General features: G+C 48.0%; 9 protein-coding genes across 9 annotated transcripts; 3 read left to right on the top strand and 6 right to left on the bottom strand.

Moving 5' to 3' along the window:
* Nucleotides 1-14: 14 nt before the first annotated feature.
* Nucleotides 15-1,614, bottom strand: C8R40DRAFT_1172342 (uncharacterized protein; the record flags this gene model as incomplete). The annotated part of the gene is made up of 4 exons (XM_046231841.1): nt 15-812; nt 868-1,132; nt 1,183-1,523; nt 1,576-1,614. The coding sequence occupies 4 exons, from the start codon at nt 1,612-1,614 to the stop codon at nt 15-17; spliced, it is 1,443 nt and encodes a 480-aa protein (XP_046084650.1).
* Nucleotides 1,615-5,483: 3,869 nt separating this feature from the next.
* C8R40DRAFT_1049282 (uncharacterized protein) lies at nt 5,484-6,692 on the top strand (the record flags this gene model as incomplete). The annotated part of the gene is made up of 1 exon (XM_046224553.1): nt 5,484-6,692. A coding segment is annotated over one exon (1,209 nt), but the record flags the coding sequence as incomplete, so codon positions are not given.
* A 451-nt stretch (nt 6,693-7,143) lies between these two features.
* Nucleotides 7,144-7,822, bottom strand: C8R40DRAFT_368298 (uncharacterized protein). Its single transcript, XM_046234857.1, has 3 exons — nt 7,778-7,822; nt 7,561-7,719; nt 7,144-7,501 (listed from the first exon to the last, which is right to left on the bottom strand). The coding sequence occupies exons 2-3, from the start codon at nt 7,651-7,653 to the stop codon at nt 7,265-7,267; spliced, it is 330 nt and encodes a 109-aa protein (XP_046084652.1). The 5' UTR covers nt 7,654-7,719; nt 7,778-7,822; the 3' UTR covers nt 7,144-7,264.
* Nucleotides 7,823-8,064: 242 nt separating this feature from the next.
* On the bottom strand, nt 8,065-11,157 carry C8R40DRAFT_1049628 (fungal-specific transcription factor domain-containing protein; the record flags this gene model as incomplete). Its single annotated transcript, XM_046224575.1, has 12 exons — nt 8,065-8,144; nt 8,222-8,659; nt 8,750-8,873; nt 8,931-9,157; nt 9,211-9,335; nt 9,400-9,543; nt 9,602-9,705; nt 9,757-10,283; nt 10,356-10,533; nt 10,587-10,623; nt 10,680-10,702; nt 10,756-11,157. 12 exons carry the CDS (start codon nt 11,155-11,157, stop codon nt 8,065-8,067), a joined length of 2,409 nt encoding a protein of 802 aa, XP_046084653.1.
* A 1,557-nt stretch (nt 11,158-12,714) lies between these two features.
* On the bottom strand, nt 12,715-15,278 carry C8R40DRAFT_1049639 (DHHC palmitoyltransferase-domain-containing protein; the record flags this gene model as incomplete). Its single annotated transcript, XM_046224576.1, has 7 exons — nt 12,715-12,915; nt 13,245-13,277; nt 13,333-13,533; nt 13,584-13,685; nt 13,734-13,800; nt 13,853-13,977; nt 14,034-15,278. 7 exons carry the CDS (start codon nt 15,276-15,278, stop codon nt 12,715-12,717), a joined length of 1,974 nt encoding a protein of 657 aa, XP_046084654.1.
* Nucleotides 15,279-15,417: 139 nt separating this feature from the next.
* On the bottom strand, nt 15,418-17,504 carry C8R40DRAFT_1112540 (Flavocytochrome c). The gene is made up of 7 exons (XM_046228420.1): nt 17,129-17,504; nt 16,981-17,076; nt 16,550-16,930; nt 16,081-16,484; nt 15,867-16,019; nt 15,739-15,812; nt 15,418-15,677 (listed from the first exon to the last, which is right to left on the bottom strand). Exons 1-7 carry the CDS (start codon nt 17,326-17,328, stop codon nt 15,486-15,488), a joined length of 1,500 nt encoding a protein of 499 aa, XP_046084655.1. The 5' UTR covers nt 17,329-17,504; the 3' UTR covers nt 15,418-15,485.
* Nucleotides 17,505-17,567: 63 nt separating this feature from the next.
* On the top strand, nt 17,568-18,722 carry C8R40DRAFT_1161523 (Nucleotidylyl transferase; the record flags this gene model as incomplete). The annotated part of the gene is made up of 3 exons (XM_046230131.1): nt 17,568-17,916; nt 17,969-18,412; nt 18,466-18,722. 3 exons carry the CDS (start codon nt 17,568-17,570, stop codon nt 18,720-18,722), a joined length of 1,050 nt encoding a protein of 349 aa, XP_046084656.1.
* A 1,630-nt stretch (nt 18,723-20,352) lies between these two features.
* C8R40DRAFT_1161525 (cellobiohydrolase I-II) lies at nt 20,353-22,049 on the top strand (the record flags this gene model as incomplete). Its single annotated transcript, XM_046230132.1, has 7 exons — nt 20,353-20,416; nt 20,479-20,652; nt 20,710-20,760; nt 20,808-21,040; nt 21,103-21,195; nt 21,249-21,332; nt 21,384-22,049. The coding sequence occupies 7 exons, from the start codon at nt 20,353-20,355 to the stop codon at nt 22,047-22,049; spliced, it is 1,365 nt and encodes a 454-aa protein (XP_046084657.1).
* Nucleotides 22,050-22,153: 104 nt separating this feature from the next.
* On the bottom strand, nt 22,154-23,143 carry C8R40DRAFT_370073 (uncharacterized protein). Its single transcript, XM_046234858.1, has 5 exons — nt 22,806-23,143; nt 22,639-22,743; nt 22,459-22,584; nt 22,364-22,405; nt 22,154-22,315 (listed from the first exon to the last, which is right to left on the bottom strand). The coding sequence occupies exons 2-5, from the start codon at nt 22,657-22,659 to the stop codon at nt 22,265-22,267; spliced, it is 240 nt and encodes a 79-aa protein (XP_046084658.1). The 5' UTR covers nt 22,660-22,743; nt 22,806-23,143; the 3' UTR covers nt 22,154-22,264.
* Nucleotides 23,144-23,247: the final 104 nt, after the last annotated feature.

Genomic DNA, 23,247 nt, shown 5'->3' on the forward strand with positions numbered 1-23,247 from the left:
TTTCACAGAAGCAATTACAGTTCTAAAATACGTACACAGCCTGTTGCATCTCCAAGCACCACTCTTCCAATGGCTTCATCATAATCCAGTGCAGTCCAATCTTTCGAAACGTTGGTATAAATTTTGCGAGTCCTAACAGTTTCGTCGGGGTTTAGAGGGCCCGGAAAGATTCCTGCGACTAGACTCTCCGTTGCGCCGCCTCCCATGGTGACAATTCCAGATTCAAGTCCACCCAACCGAGCGACATAGGTGTAATCATCATACATATCCGATGCGAGCAGACCATGCGTTGCACGGTCCCCTGGTTTGACCCACATCGCAGTACCACATCGCCCTAAGATCAGGTCTGTACATCGCAGGGGACCACGGGAAGAAGTGACTCGGGAGGTACATATGGGAGGAAACTGATAGGGGCATTCAGTAGCGTACATTTGTTCGTGTTCATGTTCAGGTGCGGGAGTACTAACAAAATTTGGATTGAGCGATAACTCATATAGATCCAAACTATGTTCGTTTGACATCCATGGATTGTCGCTCTGCAGACGAACCAAAATTTTCAACGTTCCTGGATGGGAACATACGGAACAATCAGGATACATGGAAACAACCGAGACGCCATCTACCCAGCCAAAAGAGTGATTGGCTATCGGAGAGTATATATTAGGCAGCCCAGGGGATGTTAAGAAGTTTGAGTTGGCGACAGACGAGGGTGACGCTAAATATAGTTCTGGTTCTGGAAATAGGTGTAGAGATCGTGCTCGAACAACTAGTACACTCCTGTACGCAAAAACGACTTGAATGATATGGTCGTGCTGTGAATCGAAGGTTAATATAAGGTTTCGACATTCTTGGTTTGCGAAAGCGCACCTTCCATACTCCTATTTCGTCTTCTTCGTGCTCCAAGACTGCGAAGGCACCGGTCTTCCAGTTATATATAACTGTCGAGGCAGTATCATCGGACATGGCAAGAAGGCTCCCGGATAGCGTCATGGGCTTCATCGGTTGCATGGCTTGTGAATGTATATTTGCTTCCTCTCCCAGCGTGGAGGCACGCATAGGAACAGAAGGCACAGTACAGATTGGCAGCAATTCCCCGACATCTGAGATGTTGAATAGGTCAATTTCATGACGTCTGAATATTTTTCATCAGGTACATAACTATTAAGCTCAGCAAGTACTCACCCCTCGCATACCACAGACACGGCAAGGTCTGCTTCAGAACCATGATCGCGGCTTAAACATAGTCCGGTGAAGAGGCCGCCTTTGAGTGACCACTCTGCGCATTTCCGCGGTCGAGGTTCATTATTATCGTTCCCATGCAGAAATATTGGCACGTCCCATATTGTTATAACTGACCAGATACCTTTTGACACGCTCAACACTAAAATACTTTCATCGGCGGGTCCTGCATCCAATTTTGAGGAGGAATATCGTACGGATCGCACGAAACGTATGTCTGTGATGGCTATACTAGGAGACGCTACCCAGCGGATGTCTCTGTGGGGTAGCAAAGGAGAAAAAGTCTTGACGGTTGAGTCGTGAGAGCTCGTTCGATTTGGATATTCATCTAGCCACCTCTTTCTGCCGGTTTGCCGACACCCGTAGGCAAACCATAGTCTTCGAACGGGCACATGATGCAGTACCCTCCTCCTTTCAGGTACTGCATCGTGTTGAGTCGTCTCCGCGCTTCAACACCTCTTTTCTTTGGTGGAATTCGTACTCCTCAATTCGTACCTCCTCAGTAGTACTTGTGCTTCATCCCAATTGAATGGCTAATCGAATAGACTTCGACCCAGCTAAAATTCCCTGTCCCGACTTCAGCAACAACCTCTACGACGTAATTCGCAACGCTCTCATAGCAGACGCAAATAGTCCAGACATAACAAACAATGAGCAGGCCATCCTTAAGCTAAGAAGTCAATGGGAAACTGAGAATGCTAATTTGAGGGCTCAATACCAAGTGCAACTTCAGGAAGAACATGCAGCTGGCGAACAAAGGAGAGCTGACGAAGAGGAATCGACAAGACAACGCGAGGTAGAAGAAAGAGAGAAAGAAGTGGAGCTGGCAAAGGAAAGGGAAAAGAAACGAACTCCCCTCCCAAACTTCAAACAAGGTGTTGGCCATCGTTCCGTTCCGCACCACTACCACCCTTACGCCGAAAAGCTCATGACGGCTCGCAAATACGTACCGCTTTGGTACTTTCTACCAGACGCCGAGAGAGAAGCCAGAGAACGAATGAGAGAAGTGGTGGACAATAACCGCTTCGAGTTCGAGAGCGACCCCGCGATGGCATCAAATGCCTCTCTCACTCTTGTTTCCACAACCTCTGTCCGCGCCTCCCCCAACGCCATCCCTGATCTTCGTCTCACCTGGAACCAGGTCATGCGAGCCAAAAGCGGCTTCCTCGGTGCCCTTTCTCTCGGTGCTTTCCCCGACATACATGTCGACATGTTTGCTCGATTCTTCGCCAACATGGAAATGCACCCAGAGTTAAGGAAAACCAATGGCGAACGCACGATGGCCTTCTATCAAGCCGAAACACGTCTTTCTTGGTACAAGGACAACGAAAAAGGGGATCCCTTCGACCTGGCCGTAATCATGGAGGAAACTTTAGACGAATGTCGTAACGAAATTCGCAGTCAAGACCATGCCAAAGCCTTAAAGGGTATGTCTTCTCTCCTCCCTCTCCCAATAAACTCTCTACTAATTATTACTCCCTATCAATTCTCACCTTTCCGAAACCGCCGCTAAACGCTAACTTTACAATCTCTTTCTTGCTAATCACTATCAACGCTAATCGCATGCATTGCTGCTAACGAACCTGATAACCCTTGACCGTTATCACAAACTCGCTACCGCTAAACTTCGCTAACACCACCTGAACTTCTGTTCCCTTGCTACGCTACCTTCGCTAATCAGAGATGCAGGCAGTCATCGCCCAGCACCATTCTCGGAGTGCCCCCTCGCAACCCAATAACACCTGGGTCTCAGACCCTCATCACCAATCAAGGCCCTCGAAGTCCAGGCGCAATCCTTACCCATCCACGTCCCCTCGCAAAGCCAGTAACCTCAAACAAGAGGAGGACTATACACCCGATTTCCCACGTTCCTTTCGTGAAGCCAATCAGCCAAAATTATCGCGGTGTCACAGATGCCTTGGCAGAGACAAACACGACATCCGCCGGTGCTCACGAACCACACTATGGAATGGAAAGCAAGCGGTCCTCTGCAACTGGAACAGGAACGGCTACCTGGAAATCTCAAGGGGCAACTATGTGGGACTCGAACTGTGCGCGGACTGGCAGCGCCCTAATGGCTGTACCGGCAAGACGCACCCAGAAAAGCACCGCTGCTCAGGCTGTGCTCACTCCAGTCATGGAGCTGAAAACTGCCCTGAAGGACAGTAGAACACGGATTCGCACGCCCTTGGACGCAAAAGCATGGCATCTGGCCCTATCAGAACTCGGACTACTCCCCAAATACCCAACTCTATCAAATTCAATTCGTTTCGGTTTCAAAATCGGTATTCCCCCAATCAACCATACGTTCTCCCCTCCTAATAAACTAGATGACCCTGAATCTATAAAAGCCTTCAAATCGATTGTAAATAACGAGATCAGCCTCAAGCGATGGATCGGGCCATTCTCCAGACATATCCTCGAAGAAATAATAGGTCCCTTTCAAACGTCCCCCATATCTATGATCCCCAAATCAGGAAAACCAGGAAAGTTCCGTCTGCTTGAAAACCTCTCTTTCCCCCATCAACCCATCTCCACCGCTTCGCTCGCTACCATCTCCTCCATAAACTCCAATATCGACTCATCCCTCTATCCGTGCTTTTGGGGAACATTCGCCAACACCTGTCGACTCCTATGGACTCTGCCACCAAATGCACAAGGTGCAGTCAGAGACCTGTCGGAAGCCTATCGCATGGTCCCATTGCACCCTTCGCAGTGGGCAGGTGCAGTAATCCGGCTTGACTCTGACCAATTCTGTGTCGACACCAGGGTCATGTTTGGTCTCTCTTCAGCCGGCGGTGCATATGGACATGTTGCAGATGCAGGCGTAGAAATCTGCAGAGGTAGAGGACTTGGTCCGTTAACCAAATGGGTAGATGATCACTTTTGGATTAGAATCCTAATCTCACACCTGAAACAGTACAATGAGCTCAGAAATCAACTCAAAACACGCATACGGGAAACAGGCGGCCTCAAGCACCACAAGGGCAGACTTTTATTCCTAGGTCAAACTCTTCCAAGTGGACAACTCGAGGAATTTGATGACGACTTCACCTTTGACATCCGCGATCTCTCAAACGTATCCCCAAGATCATTAGTAGATCGAAAATACACATACGCATTCTGTGATATCGACCGGATTACACTTCCCCTAGGTTACCAGTGGGCTAAGGACAAAGATGTTCCTTTCTGTGACAACCCCACATACTTCGGCTTCCAATGGCATATCTCATCCCGACTTGTCTCAGTTCCCCTCTCCAAACGCCTAAAGTACTTGAAGGAGCTCGAAGAATGGGAAAATCGGCCTTCACACAACACCCAACAAGTATCGAAACTTTACGGCAAGCTTCTCCACGTCAGCCTCGTTTTACCTATTGGCAGATCGTACCTAATAGAACTCGAGAAATTCGAGGCCGAACTTAGTCACGCAGCTCCTTTCACTAAGCATCATGCGCCTCGAGGCTGGCACGCGGATCTTTGTTGGTGGAAATTAACCTTGTCTGCTCCCATCTCTTCTCCCATCCCTGGACCTGCGACTCTCATCGATATCCATGCATACTCGGACGCCAGCAGCGGCTATGGCATCGGCCTATGCATCCAAGGTTTCTGGAGGTCATACCGACTCCTTCCTGGGTGGCGAGGTCATCAAAACGAACGAGACATTGGATGGGCCGAAGCAGCAGGATTCCACCTCCTCGTTCTCACATTCGCAGACCTCACCAACGCGGGACATCACTACAAAGTCTGGGGTGACAACGAAGGAGTGGTCGAAGGGTGGTGGAGTGGTAGGAGTAGGAACCGAGCCACGAATTTATTATTCCGCCGCACTCACGAAATCCTTGCATCGAGAAACTTCTTTGTCCACACCCGCTACATCCCAAGTGCCAGTAACCCAGCTGATCCCTTCTCACGAGGGAAAATCGGTCCTCTCAAATTCCTCCTCCCTCGTATTCCCATCCCACAATACCTCTCCGACTTCATTATTGATTACGACGAACCACTCTCCCCAGCTGAACTTGCTCTCCGAGACCCTCACCCTAGCGACGGTCTCCCATCTAGGCCGAAGCGCTCCCACGAAAGGCTCGAATTCAATCAATGGAGACTCGAAGAAGAAGGCAGACTCCTTGCCGCTTTCGATAACGCCTGGTAATCGCCCTGCAACCTCCCAATACCCCAATGCTAGTTCTGCCCCTCTACGTAACATACAAACGTCCACTGTGAATAGTTACCCATCCAATTTAACTCCCATTCATTCTGTACTACGTCCACATTGTCCGGCTCGTGAGCGATTAACAAAATGGTGCCCTGCCTCCAAGCGCGTCCTCCGTGATACCACCGGTCACTCTCTTGACCTTTCAGATGAGTTTGCCGAGCGCATCCAATCAGTTCTCACAGCAGGATTTGCCGAAAGCACTCTCGAAACATATGCTTCTGGCCTCCTCGCCTTCCATGTATTCTGCGACTCTCGCGAAATTCCCGAACTTCAACGTGCACCCTGCAGCCTCGACCTCCTCCAATCTTGGATCGCAACCATGGCCGGACACTATGCAGGCACCTCAGTGAAGAACTACATCTACGGTGTACGTGCTTGGCACATCATACATGGCATAGAGTGGAAAATTGACAAAGCCCCAATCGACACTATGATTCAAGGGGCGGAGCGTCTACAGCCCGAACGGTCTAAGCGGAAGAAAAGGCTTCCCTTCACCATCAGTTATATTGAAAGCATACTAACTGGATTGGACCCTAACGATCCTTTTGATGCAGCCTGCGGAGGCTGCCTCACCACGAGTTTCTACTGTGCAGCCAGAGTCGGAGAACTCACAGTTCCCAATCTGAAAGACTTCTCCGCCAACAATCACGCTTATGTCACCCCTTCGCAAGTCCACGAAACCTCTGATCGAAATGGCTTCAAGACTACCATTCTACACATCCCTCGCACCAAATCTAACCAATCTGATGGTGAAGACATCTACTTCTCCAAGCAGCTTGGCTCTTCGGACCCAGATCGGTGGTTTCAAAACCAACTCAGAGTAAATAACCCAGGACCCTCGGACCACTTGTTTGCCTACAAGCACCTCTCAGGAAGACACATCTCACTCCGACCTCTAACCAAATCCGCCTTCATACGCCGCATCCAAAAAATTGCTCAAGCGAGGGGTCTTCCAGTAATCCAAGGTCACGGAATCAGAATTGGTGCAACATTGGAGTACCTCCTCCGAGGCGTACCCTTTGATGCCGTCCGGGTCATCGGGCGTTGGAAGAGTGATGCCTTCCTCCTTTATCTCCGCAAGCATGCTGAAATCATGGCACCCTACATGCAGCCAGAACTACATCAATCCCTCATCCAATATTCCATGCCCCCAGTTCGATGTAAGTGCTCTCCTTCCACATGGGTATCCGCGGTTCGCTGGATGCGTCGCGCACTCCTTCCATTTGGGAATCGCAGCTAACCGCGCCAACAGAATATCACTGCAGTTGGGACCTGAGGACCTTCGGCCCTCTTCCCCAATCCCTCTAGTCTCATCGCTCACTGCACATAGTAGCATGTATATATATATTCCTTCGAGCCCGCGGCTCACACAATCTACAACTGTATCTAGCTAAGTTCAAAGATGCCGGTTTGCCGACACCCGTAGGCAAACCATAGTCTTCGAACGGGCACATGATGCAGTACCCTCCTCCTTTCAGGTACTGCATCGTGTTGAGTCGTCTCCGCGCTTCAACACCTCTTTTCTTTCCACTCCCACCCCCCCGTTTGAACCAGCTACTCACCTGAGCCATCAACACCCTCAAGACCAATCTCCCTCAAACTTCAACCCAGTCCGAACTGAGTGAGTAGTGGTAGCTGGATGGGCCCGCCCACCCATCGCAGCTAACCGCGCCAACAGAATATCACTGCAGTTGGGACCTGAGGACCTTCGGCCCTCTTCCCCAATCCCTCTAGTCTCATCGCTCACTGCACATAGTAGCATGTATATATATATTCCTTCGAGCCCGCGGCTCACACAATCTACAACTGTATCTAGCTAAGTTCAAAGACCAATCGATAGGCGTGTCGTGTGCGCTGTTCGAGCTCTGCGCGCGACATGTTTTGTATGCTCGTGCGACCCTTGTCACTCTTGCATATTTCTCGACTGTTCTTTTCAATTAATTCCGAGCTAATCGCAGGGAAAGGGTACCATTTGTGTAATATGTGAGTTTCCCAAGTATGAAGCCAGACGATTTTCAAGTTGGCTGTGTCGTTCAAGCGCCTGCAGGTCTATCAAAGCAATGAGCTCAATTCTCAGAGCTTCGATTAAAAGCATATCGAGAGCTCACTTGTCGAATGTATAAGATGTCACGTAAATTAAGAAAAGTGAAAATGTAGATAAGAATATCTTCAGGAAAGTTCAGTAGCTTTGCTGGAGACATATGTAAGATTGTAGGGACTTCAGCGCGATTCCAGCAGGGGATATACAATCATCTTCGGACGGTGACCTTCAAACGAAATGATCTTGTAGGCGAATTACAAGTTGGGTATCAAGAGGATACGCACCTGGATGATGAGGAGGATATGGATTATTGGATGAGTTTATCACTGTTTATGCTCCGTAAATAGCGTGTAATAACGCCCGGCCCCAGCCCGATTGGTGACTGATTGATCCGAGGACCAATGTCTATCTAGGTAAATGTAAAGTTCTGCAGTCCAAAAACTACATTTTCGAAATGAAATACAGATCTAGAGTACCGAATAAGCATACATATATTTATACACCATGAAGATGTAGGATTTTTTTTGACGAAACAGACGAAAGCATGATAGGAAAAAACGCAGTCATATTATTAAGACGCGGACGATGGCTGGGTCTGCACTGTCCCATCTGAGGCGCCATTAAATCGAGAGAAGAAGCTATCCCATTGACCTGGTGCGTGAACAGGACAAAACGACCAAAGTCAGTATCATTCGAGTTGACCTTAGCCACAAAGGAACAATATTTACCCCAGTCAAACATGAGGTTGGGCATCCCTTCTAAGAACCCAGTATCGGTGACAGCGAATTCAGCTAGATTTTCCACTGTTGCCGGAGTGTCTAGAGTGTTGATTATTCGGTCATTAGTACCCGCCTGGACATTCATGGCAGGGTTCACATTGGAGACGCCACTGCCAATGGCAGCTCCCGTCAATGGAGTGAAATTGACAATGGGCCCAGCACTAGTCGTAGACTGAGTACTAGTTGGCACTGCTGTTGCCATAGGAGGATCAGAATCAATCTGACCGTGTGCAACAAAGACGCCAGTCCCAGGACGAGTAGGATCAGGTTTGTAGTCGAGCACGGCCTGTTGTCTTCCTTTGACACCGCCAGTCGGATTAAGAACAGGTGCCTCCAATGGCATCACGGGCGTCTGAATGGCCTCATACAGGAGCGCCATGATTTCCGCTGTCTGAAGTCGCACGCGAAGCACACGAAGACCAAAAAGAAGGTTCAAATCAGTCCAGCGAACGACGATGAAGGATTTGGAAGCGGAACTAGCCTTGCGTCGCGCTGACATATGGTCAGGGGAAATACTCTTTTCCCAACGTCTTACGCAATCTCTCAGCTTTCGAAGCTTGGCTTCGGCTTCTGCATCCTTTCGTCTCACATAGGTATGATACTAGACACAGATGCATGAGCTACTTTTCCAGAGATCGAAGAATCGAAGACCCCGTACCTGTACGAAGCCACACGAGGCTGCTGCATAAGCAACGAGGAGCCAAACATCATATAATTTTTCGTTTGCATCTAGCCAATCGATAGCCTGTCCAGTGCTCGTCACAAGGGCGCTCCATTGCTCCACGGTCAAACCAAATTTCAGATGTTCCGGACACGTATAACTGATACGCATAAACACACGCCAAAACATCATGCTTACGCAGACATATAGAAGATAGAGCAAGCCTAAGATCGATGTATTTGAGCTAGTACATGGACATAGAGCGACAAAATCATACCAGCAGCACGCGAACTTTCGGGACCAGTAAATCTGAGTTGTTCTGGAAGATTTTCTTTCCATGCCTCGAGGTCAGTTAGGAGTTGATTTAGTAGTGCGTCAGTGGCCACCATGAGACCCGCAGGACTACAAGGCGGTCGAGATTGCAGAAATCAGACACATAGTGGTACAAGATTGTGGTTTGACATACGTGTATATGGCCTTTTGAACACGACCAAGTATAATACTCAGGCGCACAAGTTCGTCCATGTAAAGATCATTCTGATCTCCAGATGAAGGCAGACGGGCGTCACAATCTTGTATATCAATCATATAGGGATGTCCGTAGGTAAGACTTATCCTGATGGACAAAAAGATCACTGTGAATTCTCAAATCTGATTAGTATGAGAACAAGAGATACCATCTGTCGCTTATGAGGCAAGCACCCCAAAGACGGCGTCGTAATTCTACGTTCTGTTGGACAGACTCGCAGCGGTGAAGCCCGAGGTCTTGAGCCTTGAAATTGCCATAAGATACGACTCTAGTAGGTTGAATTAAAACAATCACCATTCTAATGGCCGTACCCAGTCTTATCCATAACGCGGATAGCGCAGTGGGCACGAACGGAGAGTGACAATCACCGGTCATACAAAGGATAAGCAGCGCTTGCACATTAACGATAGACGCAGTAGATAGAACGTCTTCAGCCTTAATGATAGAGTTGACCGTGTAGCGAATCGAGTCAAACACTTGTTGCGGAACATCTCGCCTAGCTGCGGCAACAAGACACATGGAGTAAAGTAAAATCGGCGGTGGAGATGAATGCGCCAAAAATTCCACCTGAGTAACCACCGGTAAAAGCGGGGCAACATCGGTAAAGTAGGCATTGATGAGCTGCTCAATGAGGTTTCTTTCGACGCGGTATTCAACGGGTTTTGTCTGCTGCTCCTCGTTGGAAGGTTTTTGAACAGATATAAGGCCATCGCCGGTCTTGCTAACCTCAAAGGTGTGGTTGTACCTCGCATCATACCCTTGATAAACACGGGATGAGATCGTGGCTTGAGAATGAAGAAGATGTGTAGGGGAAGTCACGCCTGCCATGTTGCATAAGAACAAGGCATTTCCCCGAAATATATGTGGATGGGGGATATAGATGAACGACGTACCGAGGACACCAACTTCACGTCTAGGATCGTGGGCAGCGCTTGCTCTTGTAGAAAACGACTTGTCCTTATCAGTTTCCTCAGCCTCGAGCTTCTTCTTTTTGAATCTAGTCTCGGTGATAGGCAAAAAGAATGTGCAGTCGAATTGATATTGTCGACAGTGTTGGCAGACCGGTGGGTCCTGATTAAGAGATACTGAGCAGCGAGACAGTGGTGAAGTGGGTGTAAACGCACGGAATCAATTAAAACATCGCAGCGAATTTTTCGGGTCCTGAAAAACGTTATTTTTTCGAACGGAATACAGTGGAAGGGAGATGGACTATGAACCTGCAAGAATCACAAGCACGTTGCTTGAGGTGCAAGTCAAAACGGAGAACAAACTACAGATTAGCTAGAGACTCACCGTCTTCGTACGCTTCTTTGGATCTATCTGGGACTGGCCTTGAGTACGTGACCCATCCTGTCCCGACGCTGCTTCGTCATCGGATGCGGCTTTTTCTTTGGCACTTTTTCTCTTCCGCTTTGCACCACTACTCGAAGTCGTCGGAGTCTGTGGAGGAGGAGAGTTCGCCTGCGCTATCTCTGCGGGAGGAGGCTGAGGTGGTGGCGGAGCGCCATAAACCATCATAGGCTGAGGAGGAGGATACTGATAGGTATAATAAGGATGCGGGCTAGCCGCCATAGGATACGCATAGTGAGGCGGAGGAGGAGCACCCGGAGTCGAAGTAGATTGCGGAGGAGGAGGATAGCCTGGATGCTGAGGCTGCTGATACGGAGGACCGTTTATCGGATAGGGGTGGTTCATATAGTACGGAGGACCTGGGTATGGCTGAAGAACAGGACCCTGCGCAACAGCTGGCTGAGGAGGGGGGTCTGTAGCAGAAGCTATTCCGATGGAACATTTTGGAAAAGGGAAGTTGAGAAAAAAACAAGTGTATTCAAGTTAGTTGAAAACATACGTTGGACGTCGGCTGAGGGCTTGCGCTGCCGAGATTTCTTCGTGCTCGAGGACGGCTTCGGATTCTGTGGCGGAGCAGCTGGCGGCACCGACGGCAGTAGCGGCGGTGAGGAAGTTGACTTGGACTTGTTGCCCGGAGGAGTTTCTGAACCTGATTTCGTATTTGTTTGCATTCCGGATTTATAGAATATCGACGGCTTGATCTCTTCCACGCGAAACTTTTGTCAACTTGTTCAAAGTTTGTCCCTTTTTTCTTCTTTTTGTCAGAACATATACATAAAAATGGAATGCAGCTGTGTCTGCACTCACGAAGTCTGTTTCTTACTTGCGGCGTTGCAGGGAAAGAGTCGGCATCATTCAACAACTTTTTCAGCCACTGATGCCGACCCACGGTTAAGTCTCCGCTTAAAACCCATAGGATAGCCACAAATACATAAATACAATGATACCCGAATCGAGATATCCCGGCCTCGGGAAGGGGCTGATTCTCTTCAGTTCTTTCCATTGTCACAATTGGCCTTACAACGAAGACCATAAGTAATACCTGAGCTCAGAGGATGTGTCCTTAATTGGTCTGTTCAGTCTGTTCTACGTATTTATTAGCCTCTGTTTCTCAATTCCCCGATGGAAGTAATACCCCCCATGTCCAATCAGCGTGATTCAATCCAACTGAATAAAAGTATCACACAACCTCATGTTAGTGGAGCAATACGCACGATACGGGCTGATACGGGGAAGACGGGGAAGATGTACAGAAGTGGACCTAGGACAGACCTGGGACAGACCGTCGTCGACTTCTCAGCGCACGGGATTTACCGTTTCACTCAGGTACACCATTACCGGGATCGAGGAGTGGTGGAAGTTGGTGGGAGTTGGTGGAGGTTGCTGATATTTATACGAGCGGAATGCTCAGTCGGAACAAGCAGTATACTATTGTAGTACCCAACCCTACCCAAACCCAGAAATGAACTAAGTAAAATGCTGTATCGCAAAAACAAATTTACGTGAAATGATGTAGACAAATCTGGTCTGAAAATCAATGCAGAATCTATGGCCTCGTAGAATAGTAGCAAATAAGTAGGCGATAAATATACCTACAAGGAAACGGGAAGGGAATCGCCGCGAAAGGAAACAAAAGTATCTACCTGGCCCCGAGGTTAATCCAGACTGTCAATCCAGTCCCGATGCACTGCAATTGCTGTCGACCTCAACAAAGGTGAAATATCCTAACGACAGGGGCATATGAAAGCATTTTCGACTCCAAAATTGGTCCTAATGACCCCAAGGTGTTGTCCAAGAACTTTACCCGAGGAAACGCACACATGCTCCTCGATCTTGAAAATCAGGCCTTACGGCAAATGCCCCAACAGCTCTTTAGGGTTTGCCTGTGTCGCTCCGTATTGTTCAGCGTTCAGTCGTCACCGCCGCGGTATACCCAGGATTGATTTCTCTTCTGTCTTCTGTAGCGATAGCACTAGGATCCAACCATGAATAGCCTGGAGGTCGACACAACACCGCCAGGATGTTCCGCCGCCAGGAGCCATGCGAGAAAGGATTTGGTGGAGCGGGCCCCGGTACGAGCGTCTTGTGAGCTTGGTTACGAATCTGTTTAGGGTATAGGGAAAAATGGATGTCGTAAAAGAAGGAGGGCGTTAGCGGCATGGACAAATGAATCAAGCGAAAGTCTCGAAAAAATGTTAAAAATCAGAAGGGGAGCATTAAGCTGAAACGGGTTAACAAAAGGTCGTAAAATTTCGAAGGATGAGCAAGGCACAGAGAAACCGACAGCAGCAGTACAGACCGTTGCGCTGAGAAGCTAAGCACCCAGAGACCCCAGGATGAATTGATAGACAGAAGAAATAGAAACCTCCCGGAATTGGTGTGAAGCAGAAGATACAAAGACAAACAGGCGGAAAGAAAGAGGTTCTACACACCTGTTCAATGGTAGATATATTCAAGAGTAATAGCTGAATGACGAGGCCCAATTAATCAACGTCCATACACTGATTAGCTCAAACTCACCCTGATATGATAGCTCAGCAAAGCTGCTACCGGCCAAATGACTACTGCGCTTAGACAAAACACAGCCGCACTTCCAGCTCCAAGCGTCGATGCTATAGCCTGCTCGAAACTAATCGGACCGGGTGTCCCCGGGATACCTCGTTTCGTCAAAAAATACAGGTGAGCGACGGATGTGGCAATGACGAGAAAAAGAGTCAGTGTCTACTGGGAGGATGAGCGAATAGATGTACAATAGTTTACCATTGGCTTACCGCTGTTAGGAGCAGGACGAAGAATGTTGTGTAATTCCGCCGACCAATGCAGTTATTGACCCACTGGCAATGATGGTCACAACCATCGACACAGTTGTCGCACTAGGAACATTCGGTATGTAACATCACGATGTACGCAAACGCACTTACCATCTTGCAATGACTTGAACGTGGAGGTCGGTAGATCTTACATGTTGGGCAGTATTTGACGCGAACACTGATGCCTACTTCAATATTCACCTAGCATGACCAATGAAGAGTATACTTACATATCTGCCCTCACTTTCAAATCCCTAGGCATAGGGGCCCGGACACCACCGTCTGAGGGTGAAGTCGATGGATAGGGAGGATCAGGATCAAGATTCCGAGGTAATATACCAGGGTCTGTGAAAGCCTACAATTCTATCGATTAGTGCGATCGATATTTCCCAAGGAACAGACACGACTTACAGTTTTCAGCATACTTGTAATCACTATCAAGGTCAAATATCCTGCGACACAGACCAAAACTTTTCCCCCTGCTCCTTCCTGTAACCACCACCACCGACACGTCGTACCAAACCATATGCCAGCGATAGCACACAGCACACTGAAGGAGGCAATAAACGCCCATGGCGAATCACCACCGGTAAGCATACGTCCGTTCAAAAAAAATTTATTCCGTGAAGGATGTAGTTGCCATTTACGTATGATTTTGCCATGAGGGGTGTACATAGGCACAGCAAAGAGAAACTGGGTCTTTTCATCCGAGGATTGACCATTCTTTGAACCAGTAGGCTTATACCCTGTCGGTATGGGAGCCGACTGAGGAAATTTGGATGTGGTTGCAAAAGAAGAAGGGTCGTGTGAGGAGGCGATAGAATGTTGCCGTCTGAGAGAAGCGAAGTGTGTAGTAGGATAACCCCTCTCTTCATCATGCAGCTTTCTCTTGTCACCTATTGAGCCAAAGCCCCCTTCAGAAGAGACGGAATGCACTTGTCGACGATGTGACTGAGCAGCGGGACTGGGCGTGGAAGTAGATTTGTGCGAATCGATAGACAAGCCTCTGCGAAGGTTGAAAACAAGGTCTAAACTTGTTCGTAGACCGATCCTCGAATGCGGAAGCTGAGGTTTGACAGTATAATTAGTGTCTGAACGGTCTTTGGCCATTGACGTCCTAATATCCACTGGAGGACCCTCTCCAAAAGGCAAAAGTGGTTCTCGACTCTGCTTCACTCCCTTCATTATCTGCTGTTCTTGCATCGACAAGTCACTAGTATCTCCGCCAACAAAATCCGAGTGATCTGCGGTACTGTCCGAAAGGCGTTTGAGTTCGGAAAGCTGAAATACGTCTTTATCTTCGCGTGCATGCATATGTGAAGACGAAGGCGAGTCTGGTGGAGAGTAATGGGGTCTTGATGGATGGAAAAACGACGCAGAGGGTTGGACGCCACCTGCATGTGTCGAACCCGTGTGCATCGGATGTGTTTGCGGAGAGGTAAATGTGGAAACAGGAAATGTAGAAGATAGTGGAGAGCCTGGACTCCTCAGCTTCACAGCTGAAGCAGGAATGATACTTGGATTGGGTGTGACTGGCTGAGAATTAGCAGATGAAGGGGTGCTCATGCCGGAAGGAAGTGGCAGTTGACTAAGTGAATTACGTTTAATACTAGGTGGAGAAGTAAAAGAGAAATTCAAGGAATGTGGGGACGTCATCTCGAGACAGAAAAACGAGCCCAAATGGGTGCTCGGAATTCAGATCACAATTATTCATCTTTCGGCGTAACGGAACACAAGTACTCTCACGGAACAAAGCATGCTGCAAGCCCCGTCACATACAGTACATTGTAGTAGATTGTAGTTTCCACAAGCTTCATTCATTTCATAATTCCTGTACAGTACATACATGCATCGATTAATTATTTACTGAGACCTCGCGGCCATCTCTCCTGCGATCCTTCCAAACACCACGGCTTCCAATAGGGAAGACCCTCCAAGTCGGTTCTTTCCATGCACGCCACCGATGACCTCTCCCGATGCATACAGTCCGGGGATAGGCTTGCCCGAAGCATCCAAAACATGAGCTTGTTCGTCAACCAGAACACCGCCCATTGTCTGCAAAATCGAATGATATATCAGATGTACATGAATTCATTACAAGGAATTATCAACGCACATAATGGACGACAGGAGTGATGAGTGCAACAAGGAACGGTTCCTCGATATTGATATCAGAGTTATGGAAGTGGGCTATGAAGGGAGGAACGTGAAAAGGAGAAATCCGGTGTTGCGAAGACTGCTCACTTTTACCGAACGGATCCTTTTCCTGTCCCGAAGCGTACGATTTGTGAGAGGTGAATGTAGCATGCAGGTCTGTTAATGAGACTTCCATACTCTCGGCTAGTTCCTGAAGATTGGCGAACTTCTTCATCAACCCTTTAGACAGATAGAAGTCACCTGCAAGCATCCACAAGTCAGGCTTGAAAGCCAAGATGTAACATGTTGAGGCATCACTTACAATGTGATTTGAGTTCCGTAGCGGCTTGTACACCCAGGACGAGCCTGACCGGTCCTTGCCCATTCTGAATAACTTCCCACATTTTGGCTGTAACCAAGTCCCGCTTCTCCATCTCGTCGACAAATCGAGATCCATCGTTCTTCAGGAGGAGACCTCCCACGCCCCGTAGAGCTTCAGCAGCCAAAAATTTGGTCTTTGCATCAGGCTGAGCAGGATCAATGAATCCTGTTGGGTGAACTTGTACTTGGTTCATGTCAATGAGAACTCCCGAACGAGAAGGAAGCGATGTAACAAGAACATGACCGTCACCAGTTGCATGATCTCCATTCACAGTTGGCAGTTGCATGAGGTCCGCACGATGCGTAGCGATCAGACCGGCAGGTGAAAAGTCAGCTCCAAAACCACTATTCACACACGTTGTGTTAGCATAGATGCATTATCGCGACTATGAAGACAAAAGTCAACGTACCCAGTAGCTATCACGACTGAGCCCGCAAGCTTTACTTTCTGGCCTTGCCCGTCTTCATATTCTACCCCCGTAACCTTGTCTCCGGTCTGCAAAAGCTTCACTACTTTCGCACTCTTCAGAATATTTGCTCTCTTCTCGGATTTCGCCTCTTCCGCTGCTAGCCTTTTCATCAACGCAGAGGTTATTGCCCAACCTGGAGCACCGCCTGTCCCTCGGTGAGTCCGCGGAGTGGAATGACCTCCCAGCATTGATACGAGTGAGAGATCAACACCAAAATTGTTGATTAACCACTCGATCGCAGGAGCAGAATTGGAAGTAAGAGCAGTAATCAGGTTAGGTCGGGCGTGTTCAGAACCTGCGGATTTGAGTGTATCATCGTAGCTATGAAGTAGTCAATAATCATTGAGGTGGTCAAGGACGAACCAACCCACAAGTTCTGCGGAGAATCGCTGATGTTCAAACGCGTCTGGCTCTCCGTTCCAGCACCATTTATCCCAGAACTTGCTTTGACAGAATTCCCACCTAAACTAAGGAGCTTTTCTGTCAGAATGCACTACCTGAAAATGAGTGATCACTCACGCTGGCTTCTTATCGAGTAGCACAACCTTCCCTCCATGTTCCAATACAGAGTGCGCAGCGCTCAATCCGCTGAGTCCCCCGCCGACCACAATGACCGGATCCATTGAGAGCTTCCAGTAAATTTCTGGTGATTTTAGCAAAGCGAGGGCGAGAAGAGCCACGAGGACTGAAACAAGGAATCTGAATGGAGTTGTGGGCATATGATCCTTCTCACTGGGTTTCGGGAGGATTTATAAGGAATGTAAGGCTATAAGGTCTAGATTAGCATCTATGGAGAATCTGGATTTTGAACGTTTCAAAAGCAGAATAGCTCTGGGCCATGACTTGACATAGAAGGTTAGGTCCGCTATACCTGTACTTTGCTGATACTGTAACTTGTAAACAACGAATGGAGGTCAATTGAGGTCAGGGTTTCTGAAAATGATAAGATAAGATCAAAATGACATCCTCTCTCACCACTGGTATCCTAGTTCTCGCATCTCTCCCATCTTTGTCTACCCCACAATTCTTAGCGCCAGTCATCGTCTCCGCGGCCAATGCAGCTTCGAGCCGACTTCGCATTGTCCTTTTCTCACAGCTATTTGATCCAGACGCTATTTCACATACTCAGAGCTGGGACGATGTCCAGAGATTGTTGACTTATGTCTACGTACAGGCGACCAAAATCGCCCAGGATAAGGACAATCCCCTTTTGCAAATTGATGTCCTCCTGAAAGGCCTAACTGCGCAGGAGGCGCTGCCAGAGAATATCGGGGAAGGCTGCGAAGTTGTTTATCGTGTCTCGGGAGGTATTAAACACTCTTATCTCATTCCTTTCCTCGCTTACACACGATATCATAGACGCAATAGTAGCAGCCCTCCCCCCTACACTGCTCGAGCTCTCCCACCGCTACATTGCTGCTGGATCTAATGAAGGTCGAACAACTCCGGAAGCCTCCGAAAAAGTTAATGTCCTGTCAATGCTCCCTGTTGTGGCTTTAGGCGGGACCTTTGATCATCTTCACGCCGGCCACAAAATTCTCCTGAGCATGGCGGCGTGGATAACCAGCCGGAAAGTTATCGTCGGAGTTACCGATGATACCCTTCTAAAGTCTAAATCAAATGCACACATCCTCGAATCTCTGGACACGCGTAGAACCAACGTCCGTGATTTCCTTGAACTGTTTAAGCCTGGACTCGAGTACGACATTGTCACCATCAACGATGTGTACGGACCTACAGGGTGGGACCCCGATATCCAGGGCTTGGTAGTTAGTCGAGAGACTATCAACGGAGCAGAGATGAGTGCGTATCCCCACTGTAATAACCTCTAGGGTATTTCTTGACCGTCCCTGTAGTCTCTGCTCATCGAGAGAAGGAACAGCTACCGAAACTTTCAGTCTTTATCATCGACGTCATATCGCATACATCCTCAAACATCACCGAGGATGACTTGTCACTTATGCGGCAAACGAAGATGAGTAGCACGCATATAAGGAATTGGATTGTTATGCACGAGAAGCAACACTATCAACCCCAGATTCAGCAGGTAGATGCTGAATCAAAGCCAGTCGAACGAGGCCAAGTTGGGTGGATTAGTTCGCAGGATGCCTAGCGGGACGAGGTAAAAAAGGAAACATTATTAACCTTGTACACTAGACTATAAAATTGCTTTGGTTGATGATTGGTCACTCGCCTGCTTCCCCAACTCCGTGTCAAATTCCAAGGGATTGTAACAAAGAATTTGCCTGTCTAGGTCCTACAGTTCTTCTTCCCCTACTGAGTCCTACTTTCATCAAAAGGGCAATAATTGAACACAATGCCAATATGCAGAGGTGCAGCATTTTTCCTGTGTCTTCCCTCACTTTCATTCTGGTTTAAGACTCCAGCACGATGGACCAAATTCCGATTATAATTGAAAAGTAAGGATTTGTCCAAAAAGATCGCATTCGCCGTTCACTAATGCCACTTTGGCCTTGGCTTAACATCATAACCAGTACAATTATGGTAATATAAGCACAGTATTCTAGGTACAGATCAACTCAATGGTGCTGACATTCGGTGATTGCGGTTCTCGAGTGAGGTCATTTCTACTTCGGTATCATGACCAGCTTCTTTCGTCCCAGAACTACCTTGCTCCGCTTCGTGCTTGAGGAAAGCGTTACTGCCTTGGGCACCTGGTTCTGTTTCCTGTACGTCAGCTTCTCCTCGACGGTCCGTCCTTCGAGTTCACTCACCCTATGTTAAGGTTAGGGGACGGTACCGACTATAGGAAGATCTCGGCTGTACTGGAGATGTTTCTATGTGCCACGTCCTTTCCCTGTAGTGTAGACTACTTGCGTGGTTCTCAAGCCAACACAATCCGGGTACATATTGTCAGATGACGGCCCGAGCGTTCGCATGGAGGTACGCAGTGGCTAAGTTTTTCCCGTCGATTCCATATGCTTAAACTTTCGAAAATTCATCTCGAAGTTCGTCTAATTATCCGTCAGAACTGAAAATATCTCTGAAGCATGTTCAAGGCAGAATCGGCAACTTAATTCTTGACTCTTTTCTCGAGTTCCTACAGCTGACCTCTGACTGGAATAAAAATATCGAGAACCCATGTTCGGAATAATCGAGACTCGGAGAATCTATGCGGTAGCTGGCCAATCCGCAGTAGCTGCAACATCGCGGTGGGAAGTCCAATGGTAAGACTGTGATATTCAATCATAACTCAAGCCTCGAGATTTCCTGGTATGGAAGAGTCTGACTCAACCAAGAAAGATTCGGTATCTATACTTGCCTGCATATCAAATGACGGCTTAAAACCAAAAGTCAGGCCCAATTCATCAGCGCCAAAAATACAACTATAGGCGTTCCTTATTCTCTTGAAAACCATTAATTAAAGGCTGACCATGCACCTAAAACAAAGTGACTTCTCTTACATACCGCGACAAATTTCCGATGGGCCACTACCGCTCGGCTGTCGCATCCCGGAGGCCCGCCTCAGTATTTGTTGGTTTTGTAGTGTATGTCGTTTGTCCAAATTCTGCAGTTCTTTACGCAGGGTCCTCCACTTTCATGTGCACTGACGGAAAATAAACGGTCCAATGACTTTTTCCTCTCTGGACTTCAATCCCGGAAAAAAACCGAGAGAAATGTTTCATTCTGTGTACAAGGTATGTAGCCTCGGGTGTGGGTGTATAAAAGATTGAGTTCATTGAAGTTGTGGTCCTCATCGGTCCACACAACAATTGTCAAGGATGTTCAACTTTGCAGCTCTCTTCTCCTTTGCGTTCTTCGCTGTCGCGTACAGCCAGCAAATTGGTAATGCGATCCATTTCATGGTGTTCTGATTCTAATTCTGATCATAATCGATATAACTATAGGCACACTGACTGCAGAGACTCATCCTCCTTTGACCTGGCAGGAATGCACTGCATCTGGTTGCACAACCCAGTCATCTTCTGTTGTCTTGGACGCGAACTGGCGCTACCTTCACAGCACGACTAGTTCGACTAACTGCTACGAGGGTAATACTTGGGACACTACTCTCTGTCCCGGTACGCCAGCTCTATTTCATACTCCTCAAGAGCTTCACTGACGTACCCCGCTAATAGACCCTACCACTTGTGCTGCTAACTGTGCCCTCGACGGAGCCGATTATGAAGGCACGAATCCTGCCTCCAATTCCTGCTTATCTCTTATACTCTCATAGGAACTTACGGTGTTACTGCCAGCGGCGACTCGTTAACCCTCAAGTTTGTGACCACCTCCGAACAAAAAAACGTTGGCTCCCGTTTGTATCTTATGGCTCCGGGAAGCACCACCGAATATCAAGCGTTCAAGTTGATCAACCAAGAATTCACTTTCGACGTTGATGTCTCTCAACTCCCTTGTGGTCTTAATGGGGCTCTTTACTTCTCGCAAATGGACGCTGATGGCGGTGTGGTAAGCAGATTACGAAAACTATTTCCCGAAACTATTTCCTAGTATTAACTCTGTCTTGAAAGTCCCGTTTCCCCACGAACAAGGCTGGCGCTCAGTACGGTACTGGATACTGTGACTCTCAGTGCCCTCATGACATCAAGTTTATTGATGGACTGGTGAGTTTCAAAAATGAACACTATTCTTCTGGCACCTTATACATTATGATGAGGCTAACATTGTGGACTGGACTCCCTCTACTAACAATCCTAACACTGGAACGGGTGCTACTGGAAGTTGCTGTGCCGAGATGGACGTACGTGTTCGCACTGATGACTATGAGATTTACTTACGGACTTGCTGTTAGATTTGGGAAGCTAACTCGATCTCCGCTGCAGTCACCCCTCACCCTTGCACTGTGACGGAGCAGACTTCATGTACCGGTACCACTTGCTCTTCTCCCAACTCTACTGCAGGAGTTTGCGACCAAGCCGGATGTGATTTCAACTCGTACCGCCTCGGCGACACCACTTTCTACGGCCCAGGAATGACAGTAGACACCACTAAGCCTTTCACAGTCGTCACCCAATTTATCTCGTCTAACAACGAGACCACCGGTACTCTTTCCGCCATTCGTCGGCTGTACGTCCAAAACGGAGTGGTCATCCAAAACTCTGAGACTAACATCCCCGGAATTACTACTACCAATGAAATCGACGCTACATTCTGCGAGCAACAGAAGACCGCCTTCGGAGACACTGACACCTTTGACTCCAAAGGTGGATTGAGCGGAATGGGGGATGCATTGTCTGCCGGTGTGGTTTTGGTCCTCAGTCTTTGGGACGACTATGCCGTCAACATGCTCTGGCTCGACTCTACCTACCCGACTGACGGAACCACCGCTGGTGACTTCCGTGGCACTTGCCCCACAACGTCTGGTGTGCCAGCTACCGTAGAGGCCGCCTCCCCCAACGCGCAGGTCATCTACTCTAACATCAAATTCGGTGCTATTGGGTCGACGTTCAGCACTTGAACGGAATATTGACTTACAGATATGAGGAAAACCACGTAGTAAAAATGTCTTGTAGTATACCACAACAGTCAATGTCAATATCAACACGTTTGCATTCCAAATTTGCGTCGTGAAAGTGGAGTTACTCGTTTTCAGATAAATTGGACATGCGATACACCGTTATTTCAAAACTCTTCATCTTATGTGTTGCAAGTACGGTATACGGGATAAAGTGACTACTCTGCTTTCTTAATATTATCAGCCTTGTAGGCAGTCTCCTTTCCAGTCTGTAAAAAAGTCAGCGAACGTGTCATCAGTTCACAAGAGAGACCGACGTTGTCGTTGCGAATAACGTAGCGAGGATCTTCAGCGGACGCCTGGCTTCGATAGTGAATTTTGGGCAACACGGAAATTATGCGAGAAGACGAACGTTAACGGTCACTCCAGAGCTACCGGCTTGTTGCTTGTCAGTCACAACGTCTGTGATTTCTCCATGGGTAGTAGAGTTTTCAACGTTTCCTCCGCCAATGCCTTGGTACTGGACGTGATCACCAACCTACATTGGACATTAAGGAGTTATCGTAGAACGTTGCAGGCGAGGGAAACATACATTGTAAGAGTTCTGGGACATGATGGATATTGTGTGCACGAAACGTGTAAAACGGCTGTGGGTCAAAGTTCGAATCGAGATGCTCTGTGCAACGATGAAATGACTCTGTTTATAGCAAAACCAGAAATAAGTGACGTGTAATCGCGTAGACCTCGAAACAAAGATACCTTATGCGATTAATCGCATTGGCTTATCTGAGCACCTATTGGAGGATCGATCCAAGACCATTAACAATGACAGCTGCAGCTGTAGTGCGAAAAGATAGGGCGATAGAACAACAATTCCTCGCGCGTTGGTGAAGAAGATTTCGATTTTTTTTTTGCATGGCATGGCCCGGGTGATTTCTAGTAATTGAGCATCCTGGTGCAGGCACTTGCACTTTTGTGGATTCTTGATTCCCAGAACCGGTACATAGTGACCATCGCACCGTACCTGAATCTTCTGTCTGAACTTTTCTCTCCCTTTCCGATGCGAATCCAGAAGGCTGAGTCACTCACTCCAAGCAACCCAATGAGTTGCGATGAAATTTGTAACATCTGCAGGCAGTGGAAATAAAGCGCGAGAATAGCAACTATAAGGGAGCAGATGACTGCGGATGATCATCTGCGG

This window comes from Lentinula edodes (genome assembly GCF_021015755.1).
Source record: "Lentinula edodes strain Le(Bin) 0899 ss11 chromosome Unknown C8R40scaffold_25, whole genome shotgun sequence".
NCBI lineage: Eukaryota > Fungi > Basidiomycota > Agaricomycetes > Agaricales > Omphalotaceae > Lentinula > Lentinula edodes.

Coding starts and splice junctions, on each gene's coding strand:
- C8R40DRAFT_370073 (XM_046234858.1), bottom strand. CDS start 22,659: ATGTCCCAGAACTCTTACAAT. Junction 22,585..22,638: donor TGTCCCAGAACTCTTACAAT/GTATGTTTCCCT, acceptor TGTCCAATGTAG/GTTGGTGATCACGTCCAGTA. Junction 22,406..22,458: donor GCTCTGGAGTGACCGTTAAC/GTTCGTCTTCTC, acceptor TATCGAAGCCAG/GCGTCCGCTGAAGATCCTCG.
- C8R40DRAFT_368298 (XM_046234857.1), bottom strand. CDS start 7,653: ATGTCTCCAGCAAAGCTACTGAACTTTCCTGAAGATATTCTTATCTAC. Junction 7,502..7,560: donor ACATCTTATACATTCGACAA/GTGAGCTCTCGA, acceptor TTGCTTTGATAG/ACCTGCAGGCGCTTGAACGA.
- C8R40DRAFT_1112540 (XM_046228420.1), bottom strand. CDS start 17,328: ATGCCCACAACTCCATTCAGATTCCTTGTTTCAGTCCTCGTGGCTCTT. Junction 16,931..16,980: donor AGCGATTCTCCGCAGAACTT/GTGGGTTGGTTC, acceptor ACTACTTCATAG/CTACGATGATACACTCAAAT. Junction 16,485..16,549: donor TCAGTCGTGATAGCTACTGG/GTACGTTGACTT, acceptor GTGTGTGAATAG/TGGTTTTGGAGCTGACTTTT.